Raw genomic sequence first — 14,719 nt, 5'->3', positions numbered from 1 at the left:
TCATATCTCGCAAGTTGAAATATTGACTTCTGACGTAGAAAAACAACTTCGCTCTCTTGACTTAAATAAATCTGCCGGCCCTGACACGTTACCTGCTATGTTTATAGTGCCCTGTGCTGCTGAACTATCCATTCCTGTGTCCTTAATTTTCAAGAAGATATTATCTGAAGGTACTATGCCTGTAAATTTTATTGGAAACGTGCTTTTATATCTCCTATACATAAAAAGGGCAGTAAACATAAGATTGACAATTACAGGCCAATATCTAAGCTCTGTCTTCTGGCTAAGGTACTTGAGCGATTAGTATATACCCAATTATATAGTTGCATTAAATCTTCTTTCAGCCCCATGCAACACGGGTTCTTAAAAGGGCGATCTACTGTCTCTAATCTTGCGTTATTCAATGACTTTGTCACCGAGAAAATGGATGGTGGTAGTCAGGTAGATGTTATTTACACTGACTATAGTAAAGCATTTGATCGTATAGACCATAGTTTATTATTAAAAAAGTTGAGTAGAATAGGTGTCACCGGTGCATTGCTCTCCTGGTTCCAATCTTATGTCACGGGAAGATCTCAAGCAGTTGTTTTAAATGGCTTTACATCCTCGTGGATAAACATTCCATCTGGTGTTCCGCAAGGATCTCTTCTGGGGCCCCTTCTATTTATTATATTTATAAATGACATCAATGATTGCTTTCGTAATTCCGAATATCTAATGTTTGCTGATGACATGAAAATTTTCAAAGCTGTAAATAACTCAATTGATGAGGAACTCCTGCAGGATGATCTAGATCGACTTAGTGTGTACTGCCTCAATAATAAACTCGACATCAATGTTGATAAATGTTTTCACATCTCATTCACTCGAAAACGCAACAAACATATGAGTACGTACATGCTTCAGAATCAGAGCCTTACAAGCGTATCAGAAATTAGAGACCTTGGTGTAGTGCATGATAGTAAGCTTCTTTTTGATTCACATATCGATAGCATAATCACAAAAGCTTCTAAGGCCCTCGGTTTCTTAATACGTTCTTCTCGCCCGTTCAAATGCATGAAGACAGTTAAAATATTATACTGCGCCTATGTCCGAAGCCACCTTGAGTATGCTTCCCAGATCTGGAATCCCCAGTATGATATTTATATCGACAGACTCGAACGTATCCAAAAAAGGTTTATTAGGTATCTCGGCTTTAAATTCAAACTTATTGATTCAAGTTACGAATGTAAATGTATCAAAATTCACTTGCTTCCTCTTAAATTAAGAAGGGATATCAGCGATATAATTTATTTAGTTAAAATATTTCGAGGTTACGTTGACTGTCCGGATCTGCTAGGTAAACTTGGTTTAAGAGTTCCGTGGCGAAGAACGCGTAACAGACCGCTTCTTAGTATTCCTCAATGTAACAGCAACTACAGACAAAATTCATTCTTAGTAAGAGCTAGTAATACTTTCAACCAGATGTGTAATAGTAATAGTGTGGACCTCTTTAGCGGCAGCTTATGTTCTATTAGAAAACATATTATAACTAACTTTAGTACGTAATAGATACCAAATAAATAAGTAGCATAAGTATAATCTAAGTAGAATTTATTATTAGGTGAGTATGTGTTGTTATTGTTATATCGTCTCCATATGCGAAAACCTATAATTAGCTTTTCGTCTATTTATGTTTAAATAAGATTAACTTGTTATTAGTATAAAGCTGTTGGTTTTCCATGCAATAAATTAAAATTAAATTAAATTAAATTAAATATAAATATCAACACCCAAGACCCGAGTACAAATATCTGTCTTTAAACAAATATCTGCCCCAGCCGGGAATCGAACCCGGGACCTTCGGCTCAGTAGTCAGGGTCACTAACCACTACGCCATTCGGTCGTCACAACAGCACAAACAAGTTTGCGCGTAGGCAAACGCTCGCCCGTACACCAGAGCTGTGACATTAAAATATCAACTGGTCGTGTTAGTTAATAATAAATAGTTTTAAAATTGACATAAAGCAAAATTTCACCACACTTCGTAGCTCATTGGTCGTGAGTTCGAGTCCACTGTGGGTATTTTTATTTTACTCAATTCAAATTTTGCGTTAAGTAATTTAAACGCTGTTATGATTTAAAACTGAAAATTTTCCTTATTAATATAAACTAGAACTATGTTTTATAACAAAAAACAACAAAAACGTAACATCCTTAATGTCTACATAATTATATTACGGCAAGAATAAATTTGGTTATTTTAAAATTTACTTTCTGTGTTGCTTTTATTCGTATATATACTACAATACTATTATTAACCATCTTGAAAAATAAATAACATCTATAAAAAAACAAAAAAGGAATTAAATAAGGTTCAATGGGATTTAAACTACCGTCTCGGTTCACGTCAGTCCTGCTCATACCAACTGAGCCATCCAATCTATTACAATGCCTTGCAAAATTTTGCTTCATTATCATAAAAAACTATGAATCATTGTCACTGGCACAGCTACATGTTTACAATATCCGTGTGTTGGTTGCCGAGAACTAAATAATTACGTCGACGTCGCCGACACACACACACACACACATACACTACGTTAGTGTGCCCTGCCAACCATTTGACGTTGCCGTGTGTACATTGTGTGGCGGTCAAGTTGGTCCCCGCCTGCGATACTTTCCATTAACATTGGGACTTGTTTTCATCTTTTTAGCGTGCAGTCGGCAATGATTTCAAAAGGAAGGATACGCCCGTCAGAACGTTTTGTCAAAAGAAAATGGCACCCGCGCGCTGGCCCTAATTTCATACAAATTATGACAGATTTATGAGGTTTTAGGGCCAACGCGAGGGTGTCATTTTCTAGAGCGGTTGGACCTGTCCTTACGCTAGTAATATATAAGTCAATGGCAGTCGGGTTTTTGTTTATTTATAATTATATTTTTTTATTTGTAACTTTATAGTTGTTTTTATTGTAAGAAATTTTATGTCAGTAGTCGGGTTTTAGTTCATGAACAATTTTTAATTTCAAAAATTTTGGGTTGTTATTTAAATACCTACAATATGCATATTTTTGTTAGGTGCTAATCAAGCCCTTTCATGTGATACCCCACACGGCATAGTTGGAAAATATTATTTTTTCGATCATCACTTAATGTTCTCTAGAGGGCGCTATATACATTTTAATGTAACGTCACATAGCCTATAACCATTGCGCTTCTAACGATACCTCATACATCAAAATCTATCAAGTCGTTAAGGCTAAAGGAGGGAACAAAGAAACAGACAAACATACATACAAACATACAATCGAAAAACATTGATTTTATTTTTTGGGTAAAAACTTAGATTTAGGGTCTGTTCCACAATGTCTGGTTAGTGGCTACCTCACGGATAAAATACATACTGTCACTTTCTGTTATTATTTTTTAGACAGTGACAGCATGTATTTTATCCGACAGGTAGCGACTAACCAGACATTGTGGAACAGGGGCTTAGACTACAGATAGTTCTGGTTTAGAACCGGTTGTTGTCCAGAGATTTTATATATATCAGTAGCCTAAATCCGGATTTAAACTAGAACTATATTTGGGGCCACTTGTACTAACATATTAAATCTAGATTTAATGTTAAATCTGGATTCATGCCATAAATTTATGTGGACTAACGTTTCTTAAATCGATATTAGACACTTAATCTAGGGGCCCCTTGCACCAACAACTTCAATCTAGATTTAGTGTCAAATGTCGATTTAAGAAACGTCAGTCCATATAAAATTTGACACTAAATCGACATTTAACACTTAATCTAAATTTAATATTTTGGTGCAAGTGGCCCTAGATTTAATAATGATACGTTGATGCAAGTGGCCCTAAATATACAATCACGGGCAATGAAAACGTTCCACTAAGAAAAGCTTCAAATTACTCCTAGAAGGAAAAGGATAGCCTAATGACTCCTTCTGCAACATTGAAGTACATTTAACAGAACATCAGGATATTACCAATTAAACACGGTACTATTTTGTTGAAATTTGAAATTATATGTTTGAAAAAATTTGGGTTGTTTGGTGTAGGGATTTTGTGAGTGGAACTTTTTCATTGCCCGTGAGTGTAGTTCCAGTTGGTGCATGTCACCCTTAGTCTTCGTTTTATAATAAAGGGGTTTAAGTTTTGACAGTGCTTTTTTATGCGGTTATAATCACTGCCATCATCCTAACTAATATATTATTATTATTATAATAAATGCTAAAGTAACTGTGTCCGTCTGTCTGTCTGTAGCTCTTTCACGCCAAAACTACTGTACGGATTTGAATTAAATTTGGTATACATGTCGCAGGCATCTGGTTTAATCTCCTGTTTGATTGAACCGCTAGCCCGTTCATTGGATGACGCTACTCAGTTGAATGACTAAATAACAACTCGTCAAGTGGTTGACTGTAACGTCCAACGTCTTGACTGAACGTCATTCAGCGAAGTCGTTAAATGGGATATAGTATAGCAACTTTGTAATGTCTGGTTAGGATGAACATGACCAGACAAGAGTCAACAAAAAGACTATGTTACAAAGCTCTCATCTCACAAATCAACTAAACAATAACAATAAATGTACCTTGATATTGTTGTTCATTATTATCCAGTTTCAGCACATTTTTTTCTTTGAAACTATCCGCCGGCGGTGTAATAATAGGTAAATCCATGTTGTTACACTATTGTAACATAAATAACGCACTTTAAAGCTAATTTATTTCCAAAAAATAACAATACAAGTGCTTTTTGTGTCAGCTGTTCGCTGTTAGACGCCATATTTGTTTTATTCACCACCTGACTGATTTTAAGTCCGCTAACTTGCTTCTAACTTGCTTCTAGAAATGGAAAATAACATTGATGCAACCATGTCAGTTCCTTGCCATACCGTTTCTAACCCTACTGATTGCAAATCTTGTTTTAGTAGTCAACACAACTTCAAAGTTGCCACTTTTAACATCAGAAGCATTCAGAAAAACTTTGACATGTTCTTAATAGACATCAAAAGACTAGGAATCGACTTTGATATTATTATACTAACTGAGTGCCATTTAACAGATACAGTTATTATACGAAGTCTCCCAGGTTATAACAGTTTTCATACAAATAAGTTTATAAACAAAAACGGAGGAGTCATAGTTTATGTTAAAGCTGACTGGGACGTCAACGTATCTGAGCCAGAAATTTTGGATGCTGACTGTTTGGCAGTGGAATTTCCAAATTCTTTTTGCATATTCGGCATCTATCGTTCCCCATCCTTTCAAAATTACGACAACTTTATTTTCTCTTTGGATGGAGTCCTTGATTCAGCTCGACGAAAATCACAGATTATTCTTGCCGGAGATATTAACATTAATATCCTTACCGAAGCTATGAATAATAAAGTCAATGAATACCTCTGCTGGACTGCTGAAAAAGGTCTAAAACCCGCAATCACTAAACCAACTAGGGAAAAGTCTTGCCTAGATCATATTTTTGTAGGATGTAAGCTGGACAGCGTTGGTCTAGTATGTACCACAAGTGCAACTGATCATCATTTAACTATGGCAGGAATTTCATCTGTGGTAAGGCGACCAAGGCTTTCTCGCTTTCTGCGAAAAATTGATTACAATGCCATCAAGACTGAGCTTAACGAATATGACTGGTCCCACATTGATTCTATCGATGTATCTGTTATGGCTGAAAAATTCACTACTGTCATTGACGACATTTGTAAACGCCACACCAGGATAGAAAAAGTTAGTCGGTCAAACCACAACCTTAAAGAATGGATAACACCCGGTTTAATGAGATGCATACAGCATAGAGACAACCTACACATGAAGGTCAGACAAAATAAAGAAGACTCGGCACTCTTAGTGACTATACCGAAATTTCTGTAAAAAGCTGCTTAAATCCTTAAAGTCCAACTATGAGAACCAATTACTAACCGAAAACAAAGACGATCCTAAAAAACTCTGGCAGTCAATAAAAAACATATGCGAACTTAACTACAGCTCTACTTCCCCCTCTCAACTCCTCGAGGCGAAAGACACCATTCCGGAGTCTCTTTCAGCGTGCAACGATTATTTTGCCAGTGTGGGTTGTCGACTTGCTTCTAAAATACTGGAAAAGCTAAATAAATCACAGGAGGATCTAGCCAATGAGGTGGAGCTTGCCTATAATAGAGACTCATTTTATCTTAGCCCAACAGACCCGCATGAAATTGACAGTATTATTAGAGGTTTGAAAATTAGTAGCGCTCCTGGGCTCGATGGATTCAATACCAGGTTAATTAAAGAAATAAGCCAATCTGTTGTAACGCCATTATCGCGCATATTTAATCTCAGCATAGAGACGGGAGTATTTCCGACCTGCTGGAAATTGGCAGCCGTGGTACCCATACACAAAGGAGGTAATAAAAAAGAGCCATCGAACTACAGACCCATATCACTTCTGAGTATTTTCTCAAAGTTGCTCGAAAAAATTGTGAATAAACGTCTGGTAAATTTTTTGGAATCGAATTTTCTTCTATCTCCGAATCAATTTGGCTTTGGTCAAGGGAAATCCACCGAAGATGCTATCCAGCGCTTGGTATCAGGTGTTTTATCTGCACTAGACAAAGGCGATGCATGCATTGGTGTCTTCCTGGACTTGGCGAAAGCCTTTGATACAGTGTCCCCCCTCATCTTGCTGAAGAAACTAGAGTCCCTCGGAATCCGCGGTGTAGCTTACGACTGGTTCAAGAGTTATCTGGCTGATCGCAGACAGTGTGTGAAAATAGGTAATCACATTGCAGACCCAGAAAAAAATACCTTTGGAGTCCCCCAAGGCAGTATTTTGGGTCCGACTCTGTTTATAGCCTACATTAATGACATTACCACTCAGCTATCCGGTAACGATAAAGTTGATGTCGTCTGCTACGCTGATGATACAGCACTAGTTTTCAGAGGTTCATCGTGGCCAGAAGCTTTTAATGAGACTCAACGCGGACTTAATATAGTCTCAAAATGGCTATCAAACAACCTTCTCACCTTAAACTCAACAAAGACAAAATACCTTTGTTTCCACAAAACCCGTGCCTCATCTCCTCCGCTCGTCCCAGCACTAAAAATTCATGTTTGCGATAGGCTAGCTGACACGGACTGCGGCTGCAGCACAATTGGAAACACTACAGCCATAAAATACCTAGGTGTCATGATTGACGAAAGACTTTCCTTTAAAGACCATGTTCTGGCTCTCTCTGGCAAAATTAGAAAAGTTATTTATGTAATGAAACTTCTGAGAGATGCAGCTTCAAAAAATGTTCTTCTCCTGGTTTATCAGTCTCTGTGCCAATCATTACTCTCATATTGTGTGACAGTCTGGGGCGGAGCAGCTAAAACTCTCATCATAACTCTCGAAAGGGCGCAAAGAGCTGTCTTAAAAGTCATGCTGAAGCTTAAGTTTCGCCACCCTACTCACCGACTATTTGTAGATGTGAAGTTGCTAACAGTTCGCCAACTCTATATCTTCCGGGTATTACTGGCTCACCATAACATAGCCTCAAACGAGTTATCTGCACAGAGCCACAGGAGAGTTCCACGACTGTATGTCCCACGTGTCTACACCGCGTTCGCTAAACGATTTAAGTACTTCGCATTCCCATTTATTTTCAATAAGGCTCTCGCTAACTGTGACATACAGGGTTGCACTCGAAATGAACTCAAAATTCGTGTTAAAAAGTGGCTTAATGCACTAAATTATGATGACACAGAGGCTCTACTACTCATCACAAGTTGACAACGGGTCGCTTGATAGATGGATAGATGATGGATAAAGCTGGTTAAATATAATATACGCATATATATACATATATATATTTATCTATTTATTTATATCCCCCCCCCCCTCCCCCTCCCTGTATTACTTTATGTTTAATAATACATTTGTAACCACAATTCTATACAGCAATAATGTTTTGGCTCTTAACTTTAAATTTAACAGTAATTTTATCTTATTTTATAATATGTTTAAAGCATGGTTAAGAATAGCTCATAATTATTAATTTTTTTTTTACTTTGTTTAATTCTTTTTTTTATCACAAACTGTCAAATCTGTTGTAAATTGAACCGGGAGCCCGCGTTACAGGTTTTTCCTAGTGCAGGTCCCACTGTGTATTTTTTTCTGTGAATACTTTTTTTGGCTAAATAAAGAATTTATTTATTTATTTTATTTATTTAACTAGTTGGACGTTTTGTGACGCTTGTAAAATCAACGTTCGGTCTAGTCATACAACTGAATAGCGTCATCCAATGAACGTGCTAGCGGTTCAATCAAACAGGAGATTAAACCAGATGCCTGCGACATACATACGGTCTTGACCCTGGGAAAGAACATAGGCTAAGTTTTGTCCCGGAATTCCCACGGGAAAACTTTTAAAGGCGAAGCGAAGCGCGCGGGAACAGCTAGTCATTAATATTTTCAAGCTCACATTGTAACGGAGCGGTTGGTTTGTTTCACTGTTCTCTGGTCGAATTCAATAGGAATTGTTCATACGTGCTGTGTTATGTTAAAAATAATAAGATATAGGTTTTAATTTTAACTAAAAACTGTTTGCTTGCCTATCGCATTGGATTAGCTGTAAGTAATGATAGGTTTTAAGTTATTAAATAAATAAATAAATTTTTGCACCTATTTTCAGATGGCAGGTTTCATAGCGTGTGTCTTCCTGTACGTGAACACGTTCCGTTACAAACGAGACGACTTGTTTGACAAGTGGAGCAAGGCAGTTGTTAAAAAAGTGGAATTAATCCGATTGTTTTCCTTATTAATTAATGGACTGTTGTTTGGATTCGTCAGTGTGTTGTTTGCGACGGTAAGTCCACAAAAAGAAATACAGTCCAACTATAAAGTCATGACAATAAAGAGTGCGATTTTGCTAAGACTTTTTATCATATCAGTTATTTACTTGCATTTACATACATTTTAAAAATAAAATACCGTTTGTGTATGGCCTTTTAACGAATTTGTCCTTTAATAAATTGAATACATCGATTAAATACGGTCTGTAACAATTAGTTAGAATCCACTTCCGTTTTCAGGACTTTATAGATTTACTGTACCTACCAGAAAAAAAAAATGTTAAAATAGGTCCTGACAATATTTTTTTGTTTACAGGCAGTAAAACATTTAGTATACCTTCTGACTCATTTGGAAAGGCACACTCTGTTCATGCACTATGAGAGGAGCATAGTTGTGAAATATTTCATCATTACACTCGTGACAAGCTTTTCGATACTGATTTATTTGACATTTTTGAGGGTAAGATTATGTTTCTTCTTCTATTTTTTCTGTTTAAACCTTCATATAAGTATGAATATAATTTATGATCATCATCAAAATTCTGCCAATATATTTGGTGGGCATATGAGTGCGATCTTAGAAAGGTGGCCGGTAATTGCTGAATGAGAAAGTTCGAAAGAGTATTGTCACTGTGGCGTGATAGAGGTTTATATTAAAATTATATGTCAGTATTAAAATTTAAACGACACCGTTATTTAGTATGAGGAAGAAATCATATACATCACGATAAACAGCTATACCAATCTCTTTTAGTTTAAATTTGATATAAGTAATACTTAAGTATACTAAGATGGAATTTAACCAAACGCTAAACGTATTTAGTAGCCTGTCAAACGTCTGTCTGTGTTTGGTAAAAGTGACCCTAAATGTTTTTAGGGAGTTGGTTACCAATCGCCATTAGTAAAAGCAGAGTTCATGGGATTAAAGTTCATGTATGATATTTGTGGACCATTCAATATCTGCCTACACGAAATATTGATAATCTATGTGTGCCTTGTCTTCGTGAAACAGTTTATCTTTCCCTTGTTATGGTGGTCTACCAGGTAAGTCTGAACATTTTGATCCAGCTTTTTTCCAATGAGCATAATGTAAATAGGCCATTTTTTATCCTCTACCGCATCATCACGACCCATCACGTCCCCACTGCTGGGGCACGGGTCTCCTTCCAATGAAGGAAGGATTTAGGCCTAGTCCACCACGCTGGCCAAGTGCGGGTTGGTGGACCCCAACACAAGCAAGCTTGTGGGGAGAGAGTTGTCGGGTAAGTGGGCAACCCGACTGTTAGATGTTTTCAAGCCGCCCGAAGGCCTCTGACTAGGCTTAACGACTGCTGCCGAAGCAGCAACCGGGACCCACGGCTTAACGTGCCATCCGAAGCACGGAAGCGTCCAGAAAAGAAGCACTTGAAATCGGTCACTTATCCAATGGTTGACCGTGTCAGTTGTTGCTTAACCTCAGTGATCAGTTACGATCACTGAAGCCCGCTCGACTACGGACGCTTCACGGCCCCATCGCATACGTTTCGGATAAACCTTTGAAAACGATTAGAAATCCGCGGGATTCAATGTTTAGGCGGAAGTGCAAGTGGATATCCCACCAGCCTAAATTACTGTGGTTTGGAGGTTCACACATCTATACCTCGTTTCAGCTAAGATGATTCCTGTGACGTTATGAATTTATCGCGGTTTTAGAGACATCCCATTATGAAATTTTGCGTGATTCGTAAAATTGAGAATTTTCACAGGAATCGACTCAATTGAAACGAGTTTATGAGCTAAATAACTTTTAAGTACATACGAAATATAAATAACCTGATCAAAATGTGTATGTATTTAAATTATATTGTAATGCCTTATCATATCATTATTCTAATCGTAATCCTAACTAATATTACCTATAAATGCGAAAGTAACTGTGTAACATGAAAATTGGTATCCATAATGGTAGAACCCTGAGAAAGAACATAGGCTACTTTTTATCCCGGAATTATCACGGGAAAACTTTTTAAGGTGAAGCGAAGCTCGCGGAAACAGCTAGTTACCTATAATTTGTATAACAATTTTCAGAATCCTGACATGCGACAAATCATGTTGCACTAAATACCCCGTATGGGAGAGGGAACTGTTGCTGGCTCCCCTCACTGAGAAGATGATCATGGACAGATACGACTACATCGGTTAGTTTCAACTTGTTTTAAATGTTATACAGGTACCTAAAGTCTGTTTTTTTTTTTTATCTAAGATCAGTATCTTAGATTAAGTGCCAATTTCACCATTCTCTGTTAGAGCTTAACCAGAGAGTAGTGGTGAACTTTTGACACATCTGTCATGAATTTTATATGGAGATGGCGTTTAATTTATAAATCAATCCCTGTCGGTTAGATAACCGAGAATGGTGAAATTGGCACTAAATTGACAGATTATGAATGGTTCATAAATAGTAGATCCACTGCGCACTGTTGATTAAGCCCTAGTTTCACCATACTCTGTTAGATCGCAACAAGGGATTAATTTCTGACTTGACACATCTGTCAAGAATTTGATATGGAAATGACGTGTCTTTGATGAGTTTGATGACATTGGGATGTAACAGTGGCCGTTACCGTCCAGAATCTGTGAATTTAGTATCTGAGATAAAAAAAACAGACTATAGGTACAATGTTCAGAATCCTGACATGCGACAAATCATGTTGCACTAAATACCGCGTGTGGGAGAGGGAACTGTTGTTGGCGCCACTCACTGAAAAGATGATCATGGACATATACGACTACATCTGTTAGTTTACATAATCATCACAACCCATCACGTCCCCACTGCTGGGGCACGGGTCTCCTTCCAATGAAGGTTTAGGCCTAGTCCACCACGCTTGCCTAGTGCGGGTTGGTGGACCCCAACACAAGCAAGCTTGTGCTGAGAGAGTTGGTTAGTTTTAACCCCCATTATTATAAAGCGAAGACTAAAGACAGATTGATTTGTATGAAATCTCTTGACTAAAGCCAATTCTAAGCCAGAACTTCTTTAGTGTACGTTTTAATGGGGAACTAATTTTTAATATTATACAGGTTGTTGCTAAATGTAAGGGTAAGATAAAATGTAGTGTCTCCGGATGTCATAATAAAAATAATTGCCCAAAGACTTTTGAGTGAAAAGAAAATCTTCCTATCCTCCTGACCCCGAGAGGTAACTATATTTATGAGTATCCTGTTATTAAAAAAATATATTGAAAGTTCAAACAAGTAGAAGAAAGAAAGAAGAAAGTTCTATTGAACTGTTTTGTCACTTTCTGGCAAATAACAAATTGTTTAACAGGGATAGGTACTCTATAAAATTTTAAAGCAATAACAGGTATACTCCATAAAACTTTTAATATACCTACGGTCTTATTCATAAAAAGTTACGGGAGACCTATAGGCCTGCTATAAGCAAATGTCAAAAAAACTTTATTCATAAACGATCAATAGCGCTAAAGAACTCTCCAACTGATTCGTAAAACCTTGATATGCTAAAGTTGACTGGACCCTACTATGACACCTTCCGTAAACCTCCTATTGTACAAAAACATGGCGGCCGGTCAACAGCTGTTCTGCTTTATTGACGATTTGACATTTGTTGTGAGTTAATATTTGCTGAAAATAAGTTGCCATGGTAACGTAAAAATTTAATTATTTTTTTGTGGGTTTTGGCTTGGCCACTGCGCCTTTAAGCCAACGTAAACTTTTTTAAGTGCCGCGCCGTGGCTAACATAGATAATAGAGATTGATAAATGAATGAAAGTTTTCGCTATTTTTGTTTATGGTTTCGTCAGACCGGCAACTTAATAGGGTAAATGTCAAAATGTTTGGTCTGTGAAATCTATTAGCATCACTATAGTTATTGAAGGTTTACGGAACGATTATGAATAGAGATTTTTATGAAACCTCAAATAGGCTTAAAGTGTTCCGTAGCTATTGAGCTCAGTAAACCTACTTTAAGGTTTTCTTATGAATAAGACCGCTAGGTAGGTATTTTTTAACTATACAGGGTGTTAACTTGATTGCGTTGGAGCGGGAAATGGTAGATACAGCTGATGATACTGAACACGATAAGACATTAAAAAACGTATTTTATTTGCTTTATGCTGACCAACATAAAACAGTTTTATTTAGTACATTTTAAAATTTCATAGTCACCCTATTCATGTTTAGGTTCGTTTGACAGAATGACCATGAACTTGAAAGCCAAGATCAAGGCCAAAAAATTCAAAGCCAAGGTCAATAAAAAAGTATGCGTGCATCAGCACCACACTTGGAGCCACATCGTCAAGGTACCTACCGAGATTTTGGGTACTCGAAGTACCCAATCCATTGTAGACATTTCATTTTACTCCATAAGTATCACTTTATTGATACACAATTATCTTTTAAGAATACAGAACAGTTTCATTTTATGCTTCATAACATAGGTCACACGTATTCACAGCACAGCACAACATAAAACGAGATGAGGAACAAGGCTTGGTAATCAAAAGATAGAATTGTAGGTACCTTTTCCCTTTTAGGTAATAATTGTAAAAAATGATTGTAAACAAGTAAACAACAATGACTGACTGACAGACTAGATCCACAGAGAAGGTAATGACTATCATAAATACTCGATGGTTATGATACGCGAGATTGTTATTATTCCACTGGTATTCAAAGTGAGGCCATACTTATTATGAGGATTTCCGTACTATTCGTCATCAAAGACGTCTCAATCGCAAGTACACAACGCAAATCGAAATGAGCGAGTGTAAGTAAACCAATTCGTCATTGAAGTAGACCCTGTTATCATCCTGTTATGCATTGTGGTCTTTTATCTTTAGCTGCGTACAGACCGGCCAAACGAACGCCAACGAACGGGTTTTGTTGACCTTCGTTGCTCAATCTGCCCCTGTATTATGTATGATAAATGTCCATCGGTGGGTGTTCGTTGGGCCGGTCTGTACGCATCTTTAGGTAATAAAAGGAAAATAAAACGTGGTGAGTATCAAGGGTGAATACTAAACGCTTACCTTATTCTGAGTAAAAAGGTTTAATTATTGTTCTGAGCTCCTAGAAAGTCATAAATTATCTGTACGATCTATGAAACTTTATGCACATCAGCTGTTTAATTGTTGATTAGTATGTCATTAATCACCATGAATAATTTCAATTTTATTTAATAATTGTTATTACCTACTGTGTAATTAATTACAATCATAGTTACATCAAATAAATTATGAAAAGTGAAGTTGATAACAAATTTACAGTGTGTTTTCTTTTGCAACCGAATGTCTCATTGGTTATGTGTTTGTGTAGGGTGACCATGTTTTTGATTAAGGTAAAACTTTCCACTTTACTTTAGACTTTAAACATAAATATTCGAGATTCTGATGTTTTTTTTTTTAGAAACGTGCTTGGTTAGACTAATACTAACCCCCATTTCCCGCTCAAACGCATTCTAGTTAACACCCTGTATAGGTATTATTATTATTTTTCAATGTCCTATTCATAGCACGCCAGGAGTCAGGAGGAGTAAATTTTTTCTTGTTACTGTGAGATGGCAAACGTTCCATTTTGCCAGCAAATATGTAATAGTTTAACATACTTAATATATATTTTTTATTTTTCACAATAAATTTAATATTAAGTATTGCGTGTTTTTGGCAAATAATTGATTTTGCTTTCTTTCATTCTTACTAGCGTTTCAGTAAACATTACAGCTGCATCACGCGGCTAATCACTACGTTAAAAGGATTAGCCATTATTTATTATGTTTTTTTTTTCTTTCAGTTGATCAGTTTGCATACCTAGTCACTTTCGGATTAGTGTTTCCCTTGATGACCATACCCTGTTTACTGTGCAATTGCTACGATTACTGGTACATTTAT

General features: G+C 36.8%; 1 protein-coding gene across 4 annotated transcripts in view; it reads left to right on the top strand.

Annotated features, from left to right (window-relative positions):
* The window catches only part of LOC105383179, a 67,984-nt gene that overhangs the window by 20,772 nt on the left and 32,493 nt on the right, over positions 1-14,719 (top strand). For 2 of the 4 annotated variants that reach the window (XR_007267914.1, XM_038111144.2), the window contains exons 12-16: positions 8,669-8,842; positions 9,145-9,288; positions 9,706-9,872; positions 10,896-11,005; positions 14,622-14,709. Coding sequence is in view for 1 of the 4 variants with exons in the window: in XM_038111144.2 (XP_037967072.2) it covers positions 8,669-8,842; positions 9,145-9,288; positions 9,706-9,872; positions 10,896-11,005; positions 14,622-14,709 (683 nt within the window). In the remaining 3 variants the exon portion in view is untranslated. The remainder of the gene's footprint in view (positions 1-8,668; positions 8,843-9,144; positions 9,289-9,705; positions 9,873-10,895; positions 11,006-14,621; positions 14,710-14,719) is intronic. The other 2 variants (XR_007267916.1, XR_007267915.1) reach the window with 1 other exon arrangement.

Source organism: Plutella xylostella, chromosome 28 (assembly GCF_932276165.1).
Source record: "Plutella xylostella chromosome 28, ilPluXylo3.1, whole genome shotgun sequence".
Classification (NCBI taxonomy): Eukaryota; Metazoa; Arthropoda; class Insecta; order Lepidoptera; family Plutellidae; genus Plutella; species Plutella xylostella.
This window is presented reverse-complemented; position numbering and strand designations above follow the sequence as displayed.